The 18,271-nt window shown below is 32.5% G+C and overlaps 1 protein-coding gene across 1 annotated transcript in view; it reads right to left on the bottom strand.

Moving 5' to 3' along the window:
* LOC123537770 (uncharacterized) overlaps positions 1-17,545 on the bottom strand; it is a 38,870-nt gene extending 21,325 nt beyond the window's left edge. Inside the window, exons 1-11 of the mRNA XM_053534208.1 lie at positions 17,456-17,545; positions 14,778-14,846; positions 13,322-13,360; positions 12,730-12,809; positions 9,720-9,788; positions 9,150-9,264; positions 8,623-8,742; positions 7,722-7,892; positions 7,047-7,217; positions 6,457-6,624; positions 5,695-6,102 (exon numbers count right to left, since the gene is read on the bottom strand). Coding sequence (XP_053390183.1) covers positions 5,695-6,102; positions 6,457-6,624; positions 7,047-7,217; positions 7,722-7,892; positions 8,623-8,742; positions 9,150-9,264; positions 9,720-9,788; positions 12,730-12,809; positions 13,322-13,360; positions 14,778-14,796 — 1,360 coding nt within the window. The 5' untranslated portion in view covers positions 14,797-14,846; positions 17,456-17,545. The remainder of the gene's footprint in view (positions 1-5,694; positions 6,103-6,456; positions 6,625-7,046; positions 7,218-7,721; positions 7,893-8,622; positions 8,743-9,149; positions 9,265-9,719; positions 9,789-12,729; positions 12,810-13,321; positions 13,361-14,777; positions 14,847-17,455) is intronic.
* Between the last annotated feature and the right edge of the window lie 726 nt (positions 17,546-18,271).

The raw sequence follows: 18,271 nt of genomic DNA, 5'->3' as shown, positions 1-18,271 counted from the left end.
AAGTGTGAATTTAACCATTTATTTATTTCATGAAAAACTTATCCGAATATCATTTCAGGGAATGCTTAGGTAAGCAATATCTATATACATTTGTAATATACTTCACATGCAGCGGTATATAAATGATACCGTTTAAATTACAGGTTGTTATTATTTACAAACAATATAACATAACGTCTTATCATAATGCGTTAGTTATTTGTCTCTGTAAATATAGAAGTGATGATAATATTTTTTTCAATTTATACCCTAATCTGACAGGCACATGTGAAAAAAGCAAGCTTATGGAAATGCAGCACTCCGGTATTGCAGTGTTGTGAGGTTATTTCATAGTAATCTAAATTCATTCTCAGATAATTATATAAAAATTCCCTGGTCAACAGAGTTATTATATCGGTTAAGGCAGCAATGGCGATTTTTCAGGAGAAGTTAGATACTCAAGCATTTTGCCTCCAGAAAAGATGTTTAGCTTATATTGATACGGGGACATTGTAAATTAGAAATATAACATGATATTATGTTCATCAATTGTATCTTAACTCAATTACACTTAAATTTAGACCCTTTAAAAAGCTACTCATTGTGTCAAAACCGTTGTCTTTCGAGATGAATTGTAAGTCAAATAATAAAATTTCCATTACATGAGGCTTTGTAAACAAAGGTTATACTTTGTTGAACACCCGAAACTATGGTCCCCATGCGTAGATGGAAACGAATTTGTTTCTGCATTTCAGTTCCACACGTGTCTGAGCACGTGCACCAACCTGACTATTCCATCCAGCCTCCATTAACTAAAATTTAAAATTCAGGAAACAAAATTTCAATGATTCATGTATCGCTTTTGAAAACATATTTACATTGTTGTCTTAAGAATTAATTCAAATGAAACATTTTTAAAATCCTTTTCAAACATTGATAGAAAAACGTTAAAAACGTCTATCGCAGTGCTATGTTTCGAAGATGTGCTATGCTATATAATGTGTCTTCCCTAATTACAACACTAAGATTAAAAATGCGGAATATTGGCATACATTTATTATGTATTATATTAGATTTATACAAATTAACATACAAGGAAACAGCTGCATGTTACAAGATTTTCTCTTTGAACTTTTTCCTACACATTCCATTCCTCTGTTAGCAGGCGATGGGTCACTTAGGTTCTCATTCTTGAATGCGTTCCATTACAGAAGGTCACTACACATCAACCAATGTGCCAAGTCTGACAAAATTCCACCAACTAAATAATAAGGTTTCTTTTCTCATATGACAATAAATAATTCGTTTAAAGATTAAAAACAAAATGTTAGATACAATTAACCGGCTTTAAACAGTTCATCGTCTTATTTCATATTCCTTGATAGTCTGTCATATCTGTGTGAAACCGTTGTCATATATTAAAATATGTGTATTAATAGTTTGTACGAATATCATACATCTAGGTCTTAGTGTATTTTATGCAGTGATAAGTAAAAGGGCTGTGTGGAAAACGTTAATGATCAAATGAAAAAAATCACTTTTTCTTTTGTGTTGTATATATATTTTTATAAATGAGTTTAGCTCAACAACGGACAATGTAAAAAATATTGATGGCATACGTATATACATAAGTGATCAGAATAATTATGAAACAAATTTTATTGAATAACGCTTTTATGCTTCATTTATAGCATACTTGTAACATTCTTGCATGCTTTACCCTATATAAAGTATGCAATATTGAACTTTTCGGCAAAATTTAGTTTGTTCTTTTAACATAACATATGATTCACACTTCTTCATATTTTTTACCAACTGAGAAAAGCTTACAAAAGTTATCATGTACTAGTTTCGCTTGTGAATGCCCTGCAAAATCCAACCATTTTATTCAGGCGTGCTTATGTGCCTGTGACATCATCATTGCATTTCGATGTTGCAATATTTAGATATTAAACTTTTTGTGCGAAGAAACTATGATATTAAAATTAAATTAAACGTTTGCAATTCCCCTGTTTGAAACAATAAGTTGCACCGAAATGCGGCATAAATCATTTCAAATATATGAGACAGCAACCTTAAATAGAAATACATTTTCCAGTTGATAAGTAGAATATTGCTTATTCTATATGATAAAGCATCTTTTAAATTTTCAAGACCAATGTAAATATCAAAAAATAAAATAAAATAAAATTAAAAAAATAATTCAACATTCAGGAAGTAAATACATTATTTTGTTTAAAAAATCCGCTAAAATTATAACATAGAGAAGAAGCCACTAACATTTTTTCTACTGCAATTTAATCGTGTCTAATATTTGTGAATGTGTAACAAATAAATGAATGGAAAAAAAATCGATCGAATTATGTAAAGGATTGTTGAATCTGTAACGAGCCCAATAAATAACGGACGAAATATGCACGATGCAAATGAATACACAGCCCCTTGTTTTTTCTCTTTGCTGCAACATTCGTATCACAAATCAATGTGGTTTTCACTTCATGTCTTTTAACTTTTTTTCTGAATACACGGGAATGTTGCCGCATTTCTAAACATCATTAATTTTACAAATTGCGATTACTTATCATCTTTTAAGGTATATCAGTGTGCTTTATAGCTTTATAGTATTTGTCCTTAATCTAGGCCTCTGGACATTTAACACTTACATGGTGAACAGTTGATAATAAACAAAACTTAAAATGCATTGTTATATATTCAGTTGAAAATCCTATATGTAGAAATGATACGCTTATTGATATTATAGAAATTCATTAAAGTTTTCACGGTATTCAAGAAACGACAGGCACATCATTTTCTCTGCAAATCAACACATTCATATTCATGTCAGATTTTTACAGTGCCCCTAGTTACGAAAAACACAACCAAAGAAGCCTTTTTATATAAAGGTTGTCAGTCAAGACGCTAGTTCATCCTTCGCTACAAGTAAAGACATATAACAACTTGGTTAAAAGGACAGCGTGAGACACATAGCAACTTGGTTAGGAAGACAGCACTAATCTGTGTTATGCAAGGTACTCCATTGCCTAAGTGATTGGTGTAGTCCTGTAACCGTTCGATAATATTTCGAGATATTGAGCATACGCCTTTTGGTTCTGGATTATGTTTGATTAAAATGCATGCAATTTCGGAATCAGACGTGTCCTCTCTTTTATATCTAATTGAGAAAATACACCCATTTGATTAACCATTTCTCTGTTTCTCTGAAGGAAGTTGAATATAATAATTGCCGTTCATCTGTCATAATAATGCTCATTTAGAAATAGTTATGGGGATCGGGTGGGGTGGAGGCGGGCAGATCAATATGAAGTAAATAATGTGTTGTACGTTTTAAAATATTTATTTCCATACAATATGTTAAATGCAAACAATCAGGAACAAAACCTGTACAATGTGTTTCTAAATAAACAAACATTCTTAAAACAAATTTACAAGATGAAGTTTTGAATATAAATGATTTTCTTTAGACTCTTTTAGAGGGACAGTCTCATTGACACATGAAATATCACTTATTAGCAACACTTCTTTCCATACAAATTGTCTATTATTAATAAACAAGCTGCTAATATAATGATCTAAGTGTTTATTTCTAGATCAAAACGAAAACATATGTCTGACAACTCTAAGACATTGGAAAACGATGAATTATGATACTTTAAAACATATATGCCCCTCACAAATGATATATCAGAGAAGGAATCTGAGTTTGATTAAATTCACTCATTGAACGTAATAACCCAAACAATTATTTGACTGTTCTATGACTGTTCTACTAACAAGAGGCAATCAACATAAAATTTAAAAGTCATATGCAGAAAAATTCTTCATGTTACAATTCAGTTTAAAAATAAAGTGTTATCTTGACCTTGATACATCAACTTAAAGCAAAAGATCACCGTGAACTTGACCTTGACACATTGATAAGACGTGTTTAAGGGTGATAATCCATAATGGAAATTAAAATCGTTTTATGAAATAATGGCAATCCGTGAGTAATTTCATTAAAACGGCGAAGGTACTTTTTTCCAAAGATAAAATACGATATTACAGTACCTGATGTGTTAAGTAATTCAAAATAATATTTTAAATGCAAATTTCTTTAATCATTGACAAATATTTCAAAACCACACAAATTGACCTGTATACTTTGTTTATCGATGACTGTCAGGGGTTTCTTTAAAATATACATTGTAGAAAAAATTATGTTCGCAAAAAATATGGAAATATTGTGATTTCCCATAGACGCCCAATATCAAACGCAGTGTCAGGTCCAAGTTTTTAAATTAGTCTAGCAAAAAAGCAAGTATACGACCACGTTTTTCAAAGGTTACAGTAATATAACAATCATATCATCAGATAAAACAATTTTTTGCACTTTTTCTTCTAGTCAAACAGAAAACAATAGATACATTTTCATAATCAATATGTTAGTATTCTAGATGACACTTAAATTGGGTTGATAAAAATGGATTTCTTAACTTTTGACTTAACTCAGAATTTTTTTTCTTGTCCAGATATTCTGCCAAACTGGTAGGTAAGAAAAATAATAAAACATATTGCTAACATAATGATATTATGAAAATGTATATTTGTCATTACAAAGACACCGAAACTACTCTCACTGAAAATGTTCGCATGCATACATTTTATAACTGAACTTAATTTATGTAAAATGATATTCATTCTATTAAAAAAAGTCAGATATAGGTATAGACCGATATAACAACATAATTGTGCATACTCTACAATATGATGCGGATAAACTAAATGTAAATATGTGGTGCAAACTTTAAATCATGGCAATAAATCCAGTTAAGGCAGCTTGCATGGTGCCGAAGTAAAATGAAAGATAAACTTTTGAGCCAATATTGAGTATAAAAAGATAAACGGTAAAACATAAAGCAAATAAATTACAAACATTGCTCGGCGTTATAAATTACAAAAACAGCTGCTAATACTATATATTAACAAAAGTTAGGTCTATCGCATCTTTTTAATTAAAATTTGAAGGAAACTTCTTTATAGCGCTAAAATGTGCTTGTTATATTGCATAATCAGTATTTAAACCTATTGAGAAGCTGTCTTCTTCCTATATTTCAGATTTCCTAGCTTTCTGGTGAAACAAGTGTATGATTTGCTATTAGATCAGGTTCAAAATTGAACATAATACATGTAAACCCAAACTAAAAGAAAGGTGCAAAGCACATTGAAGTTAAAAAATGTTTCCCGCTATCATGCAAGTCCAAAAAAGGTTGACCCTTTTACAATCAATCATCTATGTACATCTTTGTATGTCTTCTACAGCAGTATGAAAATATATTTGCTTTCACTAAAATTTGAATGATTCACAGTAACAGCAGCCTGTCAAAGGAAAAGAAGAAAATGCTGCATCTTATCAAACTGAATACAACTTTTATAAAAGAATTAATGTGTTAATACATTAAAAGCTCGTATTGCCTTTGTTCAATATCATGACTATAATATCACTTATTCAGAAACATCTAATATATACTATGATCCCAAAGCATAAGGCAATGTATTAACAATATTTTTGTGCAAAGGCACTTGTCTTGGCGCGATAAATCACTTGTAGAATTGCGTTTTGAAGTTCATTTGTATACGTGAAAAGTCTATTTGACTGTTATTATGAACTTGCAATATTTTTGAAGCGAATAGTTTCTCTGAAAAGTAAGTTTGCTTACTCATGAAGCAAATACCCAGAAAATCTGTTTATGTAGTAGGGAGAATACTGCATTAGGGTGTTCGCCCAGACACCCCATTTAACAAAAACCTGTTGATTTGTTTCCAGCTCTGCAACAGCTTGTGTAAAAGGACACTCTCCCGAGTAGTAGTCATACCCGTACGCAGATGCATAAGATACACCGTCAACCATGATATCATAGTGACTACTTGCCTTTCCTGCAACACACATCTTGGCATTGAATATGTACGTCCCATTTCTTGGAGCTACAAATATTCCCGAGGAGTAGTTGTAAGATTCTCCTTGGTTCACGAGTACTTTCGAAAAGACCAAAGTCTGACCAACTGCTACCGACGTGTCTGTAACGAAGTATGCGTTGAATGCGACGTTTGTATTTGAGGTCTTACCTTAAACAAAACACAAATATTAAACATGTATAGAAAAATGTTAGAATTGTAAATTACTTGAAGTTATATTTCTTTATGTATATTTTACCTCAGACTGAATATAAAATGAATGAAACAGAATGAAAAAATAGGCTATCGGTCATTCTTGATTATCACATAAAAGAAAATAATTCGCCTGCTGTGATATGTGCGAAAAACGTTTTCTCCATATCCGATTTCGGCAACTTTCGGCCATAACAAAAAACTATTTTTGGGAACAACCGGAGAATGCCGAAATCGCATACGAGGAATACGTAAACAAACGAACGGAAATTGCCACACATAATTACGGGTCCAATACGTTAAGATACTCACATGATTGCTTATTACACATTTCCACCTGGAATGGATCGCCGTCACAGTATTTCCCAAATGGAGCGGGACTAGGATTTGTACACGACCTTGAGCGTTTACGCACACCCCCGTTGCAAGATGCACTGCAACTTTCCCAGTTAGCCCAGTTGGTCCATTCCCCGTCATTCGCTGCAAGTATAAGGGACTAGAATTTCTATTACATGATTAAAATAACGTATTAAACGCTTTCGTACTTATCATTTTACATTTCCATTATTTTGTGCTTAATATGCATTTTTTCAATTATTTAGACTGAACAAAGGCATTAACGTCACCGCACGTTTACTTGACATTATCATAGCGTAAGCGTATATTAACAGAGAGAGCATATAAGGAAAATGTATAGTGTATTCAAATTCGAGGAAATATCCGGTCTTTTGAAGAATAAACTGAACAAATAATAAATTTAAATAAGAGAAACCATAGGTTTCTTTAAATCATACCTTATGTTTGTAACGTGGAATGACGATTTGATACTTAGAAGAAAAAGTTTAAATTTATAAAAGTAAACGATGTACATTTTAAATTTATGTACAATGACAAGTGCCTACCTTCGCATGAGCCTTGCATACATAATTTGACGTCTATTGCATCCCCAAAACAGTGATCGCCGTACCTTAGTGGTGATGGATTAGTACATGTGCGGTGTCTTTTCTGTATCCCAATACCGCATGTAACTGGGCATGTTCCCCAACTTGACCATTCAGTCCAACCGCCATGCACTAAAATATTGTAAGAAAATTTTCCGTTGCATGTCGTATTTAAAGAAAGGTTAACACTTATACACTGATTAACATCTATTGATTCTATTATGTAGTGCTGCGAATGCAGAATATTAATCGTATTGCTCTAGAAGATACTAATTATGTTATTCTTTGGTTATTTTAACACAATCAAAACATAAAACCAAATTGTCTAGAAATTATTATAACAGTGTTTTTAAGCCTACATAAATGAGCTAAATATCTACAAAATCTTCTATGCAACATTTCATCTAAATTCCTCGTTTGGTAAAAGGGTGACCTCTATAGTATATCTTTTCTTTACTTTTGAAGTAAAAAATGGAACAAGAAATAAAAGAAAACATTAACCCCTTTTATAATGGAATTCCTGTAATGTGGCTATCACAGTTTTCGAAGTAAGATAGTACAAGAAATGACTTTTCTTTACAAAACTACAGCAAATATTTTATTTTAGAGAATGTTGCAACGCTTGCAGATACGCACCTGGGCATAAAGGCCTGACACAGGATTTTGTATCAGTACTGTTTCCCTTACAATCCAGACCCCGGTACGCTGGTGCTGGGTTGGTACATGTTCTTATTCGTGTATGTATTCCATGACCACATGTCACATCACACGACGACCAGGAAGACCAAGAAGCCCAGTTTCCATCAACTTGTTGTAAAATGAATACAAACAACACTACATTTTAATAAGCAACAGTTTTGTTGAAGGCAACTTTGATATGATATCCAAATTAAATAAAGCATAGGTGTATTGGAAGTCAAGTCTTGGAAACAAGTTTTCTGTAGTTATTGCAATGATGAAATTGCTTATCCTTAACAAAATGTGGCCAAGTGGTTAATGTCACTGAATTCAAATCAGTTTCCCCTTACCGATGTGGATTCGAGCCTAACTCGGGGCGTTGAATTCTTCATGTGAGGACGCGATCAAGCTGAATTGCGGAAGGTCGGTGGATCTATTCAGGTGCTTGTTCGAGATGAAATAATACGCGAAAGAGGCACCTGAAGTCTTCCTCCACCGTCAAAAGCTAAAAGTCGCAATATGACCAATACTTGTGTCGGTGAGACGTTAAACCTAACTAAACAAACAAAGAAATCACTGCTTGAAATACATCAGATTATCAATCATTATTATCTACTTTTATGCAGATAATCACCAAATAATTTGCCTTTTTAATGCGGTTTTCTTTTTCAGCGCGTTACGAAGTTTGCGCTATGACGTTATAACTGTGATGTAAGAAAGATATTTGTTTCGCATTTTTACGCACAGTTTCAGGCTTCTCTTTGTAGCAGGGAAATAAATCGGGTCGTATTAGAATGGGTTTTTAATTCTTTGAATGATATAAGCACCTCAACTGTTTACATGTGAAAATATGGTATACCTAATGAGCAAAGATCACAGAATTTTCGGCAGATTAACTTTGCATCATGAATGTCCTCACATATGTCAAACTTCTGGTTCCAATAGGAACAATTTTCATCAGTGTTTTCGCAGGGTGGTGCTATAATTAGGCCAAACATATGTCAATTACGAGCACAAAATGTAACCTAACAAATTTTTAACTGATAAGAATATGCATTATTCAGAAATAGGTATTACAGAGTTTAAACCTAAGAGCACACACCTGAAAGAATGTGGTGCATGTACAATACGTAAGTTTGAACACACTGAGTTTGATAATTAAATAATTAACTTTAGATAGTAAACTATATCGATCTTCAATTTTATTTACGCGTCTGTTAGCTTTCATAATACGAAGGAATAATCGTTACAGTGCACTAATTAGAGAGGCTTGGTTCGGTTGTCCTATTATATTAAACTGTTGGATTATGTCGGCTTCAATAATCAGATATTATCAATTGTTACAAATATAGTTATTGTTCTTGTCATATTGAAAATTCAGCGTACGTGTTTTGTGTTTACACAAGCGACTGTTACACTTTTCACTTCCACAGCATTCGTAGCATTTTTCGTCGTTCATTTTGATAGACATAGTATCATACTTAGGTATGCTGCCACATTTCTAAAATATGAATAATAATTTAAGGTTTATCATGATAATGTTACTTGTAATTCCTACTTAAGGTAATACGTAATGGACATATAATGACAATCAGCAATTTGCGTGACATCACGTAATATCCCGATATCACTTTGGCATTTTTCGGCTGCTAATGTATCTTGTATGAGCAACATTGCGGAGAATGCCGAGGTCCTACACAGAAAATACGTAATCGCACGGAAATAACCGTTATTCATTACGAGTCAGTTACCTTAAACTGATTTTTTTATTGCTGCATATTTATTTACATTTGTGTACAAGTGAAGTACCATATGTAAAAATATCAGAATAACATTGCTGTCAAAGCAATTGATAGTTTGTTCAATTAAACTTCCTCAAAATTTGCATATCCGAGACATGTTTATAGTTTTCCGTTTCAGCTGTAACAGAAAGGATTGAAATTTCAAGTATGATACCTTATTTTCTATACATCCCATTGTATATGTCAAATGTTGTCCAGTTGATCGGGCTCGTGTAAAGCATGACTGTAAGAATAAAATTATGTATATGTATAATCATGTATATTTATTCTATACATATTTTACATATCCAATCGCGAACGTTCATTTGCAACAAGTAACCGTACAATATATTACGGTATTTGGATGCACGTGCGTACAAAACTCCTGTATCTTGACGCACGCGCGTACAAAATAATCTTGTATTTTCTGTATTTGCTGTATTTGCTGTAAAGCGCCTTTGAACGTGTTTATCATGAAAAGGGCGCTATATAAATCTGGTATAATAATAATAATAATAATAATTTGGACGGTTCAACAGTCCTATGTTAAACATACGATAAAGCCCGAAACGCGTGAAAATGTTCCGAGTGTAAATCGGATGAAGTAGGCGCTCTACGTACAGGGTTTGATTATGCGTCTTGAAATCTGGATTTAATTTGTTGTTTTTTTGTTTACAACACACAAAACCGATTCAAGGGATAACAATGCTATCTGATTTAGATATTAAAACGTTGGTTAATAATCAAAAACTTAAAAATACAGGAAAAAGGATCATCGGATGTTGGAATATTTGAAAACTCGCTTAAAGAAGCCGTTCCGGACGAAATCTAGAAATTGGTATCAGCCCTAACTGTCTGAATAGCTTCCTCAGCAGTTTTTATTTAACGGTTAAGAAACAAAATGGAGAAGAATATGTATGGCAACGGACGGACAGTCAGCATCCAAAACATGTCTGCTCTATAATTCAGTTTTGGTTAGATCTTCACCAAACTTGCTGGCAATGTTTGTGTGTATTACATCTCGGCAAATTTCGATAACCAGCCAAATTGTACCAGACACTCTTTGATTATAATATTCCTTGAATTACTCGTAAACGGGGAATTTAGCCTTGTCCGCTCTTTTAAGTCGAATAGATTTCATCCGATCTTCACCAAACTTGTTGACAATGTTTGTTGACATATAATATCTCAGCCAAGTATTATTACCACCCAAATCGCCAAATGGCTGTTGTAGGGAGGTTGCATCAATACCTTTTTAACGATGATACGCAGAAAAAACAACATTCAATCAATTACATATATTACGTATGAAGTGAAATGAATTTAGAATAAAAAGGTTATTTAAGGTCTAACATTGTTCTGTATAATATATTTTGCACTCATACAAAGCTGGAAAAAACTAGAAAAGGCAGGAATACAATATTCAGTGAAACATTTTTAATTTAAACTATAATTATAGTAAGATAAAATATATATAGAATAAAAAGATAATTTAACATGATTGTACTGTACAATACGAGATATATTTGGAATCGTATGCCTACCCAGCTGAGAAAACCATATTGAACTTGCCTAGCGGCTAGTCCAGTATGATTTTCTCAGCTGGGCACTCGCGATCGTCCAAATATATCTCCGTATTGTACTGAACAAAGTTAAATAACCTAATAGTATATGTATATGTATAATAAGCATGCATTCTACTTAAGTCACAACAATTATTGTTTATTTCCTCGTTCTGAGAGTGATAAATAAAGTTTGTTTTAGCCATATTCTAGCCTCTTTTATTTGAATTTTGCTATATTATATTTTCTACGAATTTATGACCGGTATTTGATGCCTTTATCTTTGACTTTAAAGTGATTGCAATTCCGTTTATTTCACAGGCAATATGTAGTTTACATATCGTTTTATATTTTATCATTTGACTGTGTTGTGTGTGTTGTAACTGATTAGTCATTTGGATTTTTGTCTTTGTCTTTGACTTTGTTTTGCTTTTGTTTTGAATCACTTGAAGTTAAAAGTGATAGCTTCGTGCAAAATATTGGCCCGGCTTTGAACTTTCGCTATTAACGCCGCAGAAAACATTCAGTATCTAAATATCTCAATTCATAAAATTGTTTATCATTATTTTGTTCTAATGTAGATTGAGCTTTATTCGCGATAGTTTCAATTTTGCCAATATTTGCTAATAGTGCCGTTCACGAATTAAAAATACTCGTGACTATTAGTCTGTATCATGTCCTAAAACACGAACACTCAGTTACGCGAATTCTTAACATCGCGAAAAAGGCTGCTAACTAGGAAGAGGCTAAGTAAACGTACGTAACAGTTTCACAATCCACAGTTCTGCTAATAACATAATGAACATTTGAAAACTCGTTTATGCGTGGAAGACATTATCCGACCGTCTACGACGTCAAAGACAATGATCGACTGCTCCGTCACCTGTAACTTTGGGGCAACATAAAATTCAATGGAAATCATTTGTTACATATCCTATGTCATGGTTAGATTGTTTCTGCACGTTCAGATCATTTTTTTTTTCTACAATTTATATAAGTAATTTGATTAAACCAAGAATGTTTAAAGCATAAGCATTTCCATGCTGAAATCGATTGATTCTAACTTTGCGACAAGTGAAGATCATGATATGTCTGCACATTCGTGCAGTCTTATCTTGATCTTCACTGTTCGCCATTCAGACAGTATCTTGTTGGTAAACACCCCTTTTAACAGTTAATGGTACTGTACAAACTGAAAATGGACAAGTTGACGATAAAAATTTAGTAGTGTGAGGGTTAAGGCTAAAGTTAGAAAATTAGGCTGACAAAAAAGATAGGATCGCATTTTTTCTTTGCTTTCCTAGTTTGAAACATTGGAACCTAAAGGCTTATAATTTATCGTACTGGACGCCTTTTGGAAAAAATAGTTTTGATAAAAGTTCCGCTGAAAAAATCTGTCTGCACTACCGATATAATGAAACTTCTAAAGATTGTTACTAAACGTATGGTCTATCACATGAAGTAATGAATAATGCTGAGTCTCGAAGGTCCATGCACTTTGTTCTGAGATCTTTGTTTAAAATTTTAATACAATATCTTTCTTTTGAAAGCAGAATGTAACTATCTGAAACTTGAATAAACTTTATTCTAGTTAACTAACATGATCATGTTAAACCTGCATACCTGTTTACTTTCGCAGTTTGTAACTGTTTGACAGCTATCCAAACTATCAATGTCAGTGCAGTTGTAACACGTCAAGGTGGCTGAAATATAACGTACTTGATTATTGTTTACAACATTTGAGTTGTCGTTAAAATGATAAATGCATTAAAATATCACACATGCAGTTAGATACTATATTAGTAAACTAAGAGAAATACAATTGGAATACTGCGTTAATAAATACAGTTGGGATATTACAAACACATACATGTAACTAAACTAAGTTTGTATTTAATCCGACTCTGGTAAGGGAAGGACATAACTATGTAAACATACAGTATGCAGTATGGTTCTGTAATCGCATAAATTTTAAGTAGATTCTCTTAGGTAGAAAATTGATTTTAATCCAACATTGTTATACTAGTACTTATGTTTCATATTTTACAAAGCATTTAAACTTTACAAAATATCTAGACGTATAGGACAATAACGAATTATATATATATATATATATATATATATATATATATATATATATATATATATATATATATATATATATATATATATATATATATTCAAACAACAATACGTGATAAATGACGCTACTCACCAGCATTTCTAGGTGCAGCCAAGAGGAAAAAGATGAAGGCTGCAAACAGAAATATAGAGGACAAGAAGTTGGCAATTAATGCAGCAAATAAGATAACATTAATCTGTTGAAGGGGTCCGTGCAATCGGTACCTATCTCTATTTAGTAAAAAGTGGTGGGGGAAAACGCATTGTTTGTAAAATTTCGGTGAAATGTGATATTTCCCAAGATAATTGCGGCTATAGATTTCATACTATTTAAACAGTCATATTAAAAAGTTTCGTGTATTTTAGATTATTCATAATCATTTTTATAACAAAGAATATTGTTTTTGTCGACAATGTTTATACAAAAGTGTTCCAAATCCAGGAGTTAAGCAAAAAGGTCCAAGTCCAGAGTTAGACCCCAGTCAATCCAGCCTGCCGAGGGACGGTGCCCTACCCCTCCCCTCCCCATGACTGAGAAATCCTATACTCATCAATGAGCACCCTACTATTGGCAAAGAATTTTTTCTTAACATTTTGACCTAGAAACGCACCAGAGGCCACCATTTCCTACCTGTATTTCAAAATTTTCCAGGGGAAGAGCCATCTAACCCCCCAATCAAGAAGGGAATAACGTACCTCTCTAATACCTCAATATAAATACCTAAACATACACCAAAGGCTACAATTTCATGCCTGTATTTCGTGAATTTCCAGGGGATAGGAGAGCCCCATGACCCCGCTATATGAAGGGAGTACCGATACACCCAGCAATATATGCACCTGAGGATTCCATTCATACCTGCATTTAAAAAAAAAAAAAAAAAAAAAAAAAAACAGGGAAAGACCCCACTGAATCCCCTAACATTGACAATGGCGCCTCCTCCAATACCTTGCTATATGCCCCTCGGCGGTGACTACTTCCCCTACTCCACAGGCAAAAATTTCTGGATCCGGCCCTGACCACTGTTGCATTATAATTATAATTTGCGAATCATTATTGCCTTTTTCCCGTCGAAGCCCTGAACTCTTTGATGTCAACTCATTGTGAAGTTATACGTGAAATACCATTTTACCACTCTTAAACAGAAGAATACGCTGCTGGGGGAGTTAATCAGGTGCGGAATGTCCTTTTCATGCCACAAATTCCCTAACTCCATTTTGGCCCAAAAAAGATATAGGTACCTTTTTTTGCACGGACCCCTTCGTTTATGAATAATTTGGTTATAGTGATAACACAACTCACATTGGAAGCACATTGACTGAAAAGAGACCAAGCTATTACACAAATCGTTTGTACTTTACACAGCTATAATATTACCTCACTTGTAAAGGCAATCTTAGAGGTTTCTGAATCACAGTACTCTTGATGAATAGAATTAAATTTAGTTTGCAACACAAAGAAATATTCTTCTTTACAAAATTGCATTCATATGATTGTTTTTTTTTAAAGTATGTAAGACATATATTACAGTAACAAAGTATCTAATTACCTTTGAATTTAAAGATCATTTTTTGGTCTCTAATTTTCGGACAGTCTGTTTGTCCAAAATATAAGAAAGCTGAAATTGATAGGGGTGAAGTTTCAATTGTAAGAAGTCATGTTAAAGTGTAGTGATTGCAAAGACTTCGTTTTCGGTACAATTATTACAACGTATCAGCTAAAGTCGCCTGCATATACTTGTAGCTATTTTCTATTATAGATATTTCCCTCGTTTTAATAGTTGTTGAGTCATCGTTACGGGAACAATCGAGTTATTTCCTAATTGCAAAAAAAGGTTTGTTGCAGAATATAAGAATCGTTCGTTGGTTGAAGGTGCTGATTGAAATATCTGGCTCCAGGGTAACTGCTAAGACGGTGTCGAGCCAGATATTTCCGTCCACACTTATTTACACTGAAAGATTCTTTGTCTTGTATACCGTATATCCATATGATAGAAAAATATAATAAATTGAATCATTCTCTTTTAAGCACATTTGTATTATACTTAGTAGCATATGAATTTAGTTATTTATATACAAATTACAGCACGAGAGTCATCTTACACCACGCGATAAAGATAAGAGTTTTTTCCTGCACCGGCAAAACCTGTCTGGCATGCAAGAATATAGATCGTTTATAGCTTAGAACAGATTGTTCGTAAGACTTTAGTAACATGAAAACTAACAACACTGAAACTCATGTAACAGGTTTAAATATTTGGTTTTCATAAATGGTTGTTGTAAGATATAATGGGTTTTTAAGAAGGGTTAATTGCAATTTTAATTGCAAAATTTATTTGTCTCAATTTCTTTAATATTACAGGGTAAGAATGAATGGCTAAAGAAAATAATGTCAAATTACATAAAATTTGAAAACTTTTTTATTTTCTAATTTATTAGACATATATTGTAACTGGTAAGCACATTAAAAAAGTTTATTTAGTTCAAATACATATAAAATATTTGATTAAAACGGTTTAGATCTATTATCATTAATGTCATTATCATCCCTTTTCATCCAATGAACATGTTTATATTGAAATAATTATTACAATTTTTTTATTATAATTATTATCAAAATATTACTAATCATTACTGTTTTCATTATCATAAAATAAAAATACTTACTGCATCTTGAAATACATTTAAGTGCTGTCTCATGCTTGAATTTCTGTTATTATTTCACAATTCACATTTTTTATCAGAGGAGTAATTAACAAAAACAATAAAAGTATCTGTAAAATAGATCTGCATTTGCATCTGTATTTAAGCCTGAAAACCACGTGCAAATTTCTCATTTTGCTTTCAACCGATACACAGCTCATTGTCACGTACAAAGTTCAACAAAGATACAAATTTTAGCCACCCACCCGCCGTTCTATAAATATCTCCTCCAGGTCAGAAAATATGCACTATAGTTTATAAGCTTTATTGTCATATCAGGACTTTTAAAGTGATTACAGCAGTGCATTACTAAATCTCTCAATTCACAGTGTAAATTTCATTTTCAGTTTTTTTTTGTTTTTTTTTTACTTGATACGTTCGCATAATTATGGTAGCCGAAAGAATAATTTAACTGTCACTTAATCAGCTGAAAAATTCTGTTAAATGTAGTTCGTCAAAAGTACTAAATTATCAATCGATTATATTATTTCCTTGACACCGATGTTAAAGTTACAGCTTCATTCCCGTTGAGGGGCATATATGACCGTTTTCCTTTACATATAATTAAACATTTTAGTTGTATATCTAATTTTATTTTTGAGATTCTGTTGCGCTTGCCAAGTTTTTTTTCTTTACTACGTTTCTAGGTTTTGCCCATGGTGTTCTGACAATCCTAGCTTGCTTGTTACTGTTACGCTTGCCACATTGCTCGACTTGTTAAGATTCAAGTCAGAGTAGCCCTTCTCATAACAGTGTTGCCATTTGCTTGAATTATTCGCAACAGTGTCCGCTATAGTTTATAGCTTTGGACTGTTTGTACTTTCTTCGTCACTTAAAGTATATAGCTTTGGTCTACTCTCGGCTGATAGGATTTTAAATCTTTTCAAGTCAGTTGCCTCGTCAAAGTTTTAAAATTAGGTGGCCTAATGTTCCTACACTTTTATGTGCCATTCATTGTATGATATACAAACACTGATATTATGTCTGTTAAGCTGAGGTAATTTCCTAAAGTAAAAATGTTAAGTATTTTTGTGTTGTGTTGTTCGAATGATAAAATAAATGAAAAGAAACGAAAGTTGAGAAATTAAAATTCTAGCATTGAAATGATAAAACAGACAAAGGAAAATAAAAGAAAATTAATTAATTCTCTGTCGAAAGTCTTGCACATAGATATGATACTCATAAGTCACTTCCAAATTAATTAATTATTGATACTTTTTATCAGACTTAATACTGTATTTAATAATAAAATTATAATGTCGAAATAAAGTGATATAATTTTAAATTATATAATTCAGTTGTGTCTGATGGAAATTGCAATAACATTTAAATAAAGCCATATATTGCAACACTATTTCAAATCTTCAAGCAATATTCAATTCTAACAAGAAGACAAAAAGAAATAAACTATATTTTAATATATTTTTTCTCATGTGAATCAATTTTATCAAAATAAATAGCACGGAAAATTAAGTCTTCTTGAAATTTTCTGAAATAATAAGAAACTCAATGTAGAAATATTTACCTGCTGCATTAAATTCCTGATATGAATTTAAGTGAAATATTTTATGTTTTATCCCTAGAAGCAAAAGAGCAGCTTTGACGCTTTGATACCCGTGTTAACATTTTAAAATATGACTGCACAGGTCTTAGGCAGATGTAACACATTTTATTTGTTTCACAGAAACTCATGAACGTGTTTGCTACCTATCCTTATTTATCTGGGGCCACAATTCATGTTGTTAGGGGCTAAGGTGGTATGCCTTAAAGTAAGTATTTTTCCGTTTTAGAACATTTCTGTACAAAGCATAATTGGAATTAATGTATTTAACATAAAGACTGAATTGCTGCATTGTGTATGTTTGATGGGTTTACTGGAAGGCTCTGTGTAATATCTTTAAAAATAACTCATTCGTACTGCTTCCATATTTGTATCTGTTTTGAAATATTCCCACAAATCAGGAGAGCCCTTTGAGTCTTTTTAAGTGATTAGGTGCGGAGAAGTGATATTTTCTCCCCCTAAAATGTAACTTCATTTCAAGGACGCATTGCATCATAGAAAGTGTTTGCATAAAGCGACAGAATTAAATTCAGAATAGCTGACAACACCAACAAATGAAGCCGCGAGGATACAAGTTTGTAGCCAAAATCTGGAGATCAGTGCCTTTAAAAGATAACTTTTGCTCTAGTATAGCCTTACTTTAACTGTGCAAATATAAATTCCTTATTACAAAGCCATGTCATTTGTTCCCTTTTTTCCGTGTCTTTGTTTAAATATGCTATCTGTTTTAACCTTACTACACTGACCATATCCAGTTCTATTGTCAAGTTTGTTTGTACA

The sequence above is a fragment of the Mercenaria mercenaria genome, unplaced genomic scaffold, assembly GCF_021730395.1.
Source record: "Mercenaria mercenaria strain notata unplaced genomic scaffold, MADL_Memer_1 contig_3464, whole genome shotgun sequence".
Classification (NCBI taxonomy): domain Eukaryota; kingdom Metazoa; phylum Mollusca; class Bivalvia; order Venerida; family Veneridae; genus Mercenaria; species Mercenaria mercenaria.
Note: the sequence above shows the minus strand (reverse complement) of the source record. Positions and strands in the feature narration are given on the sequence as shown.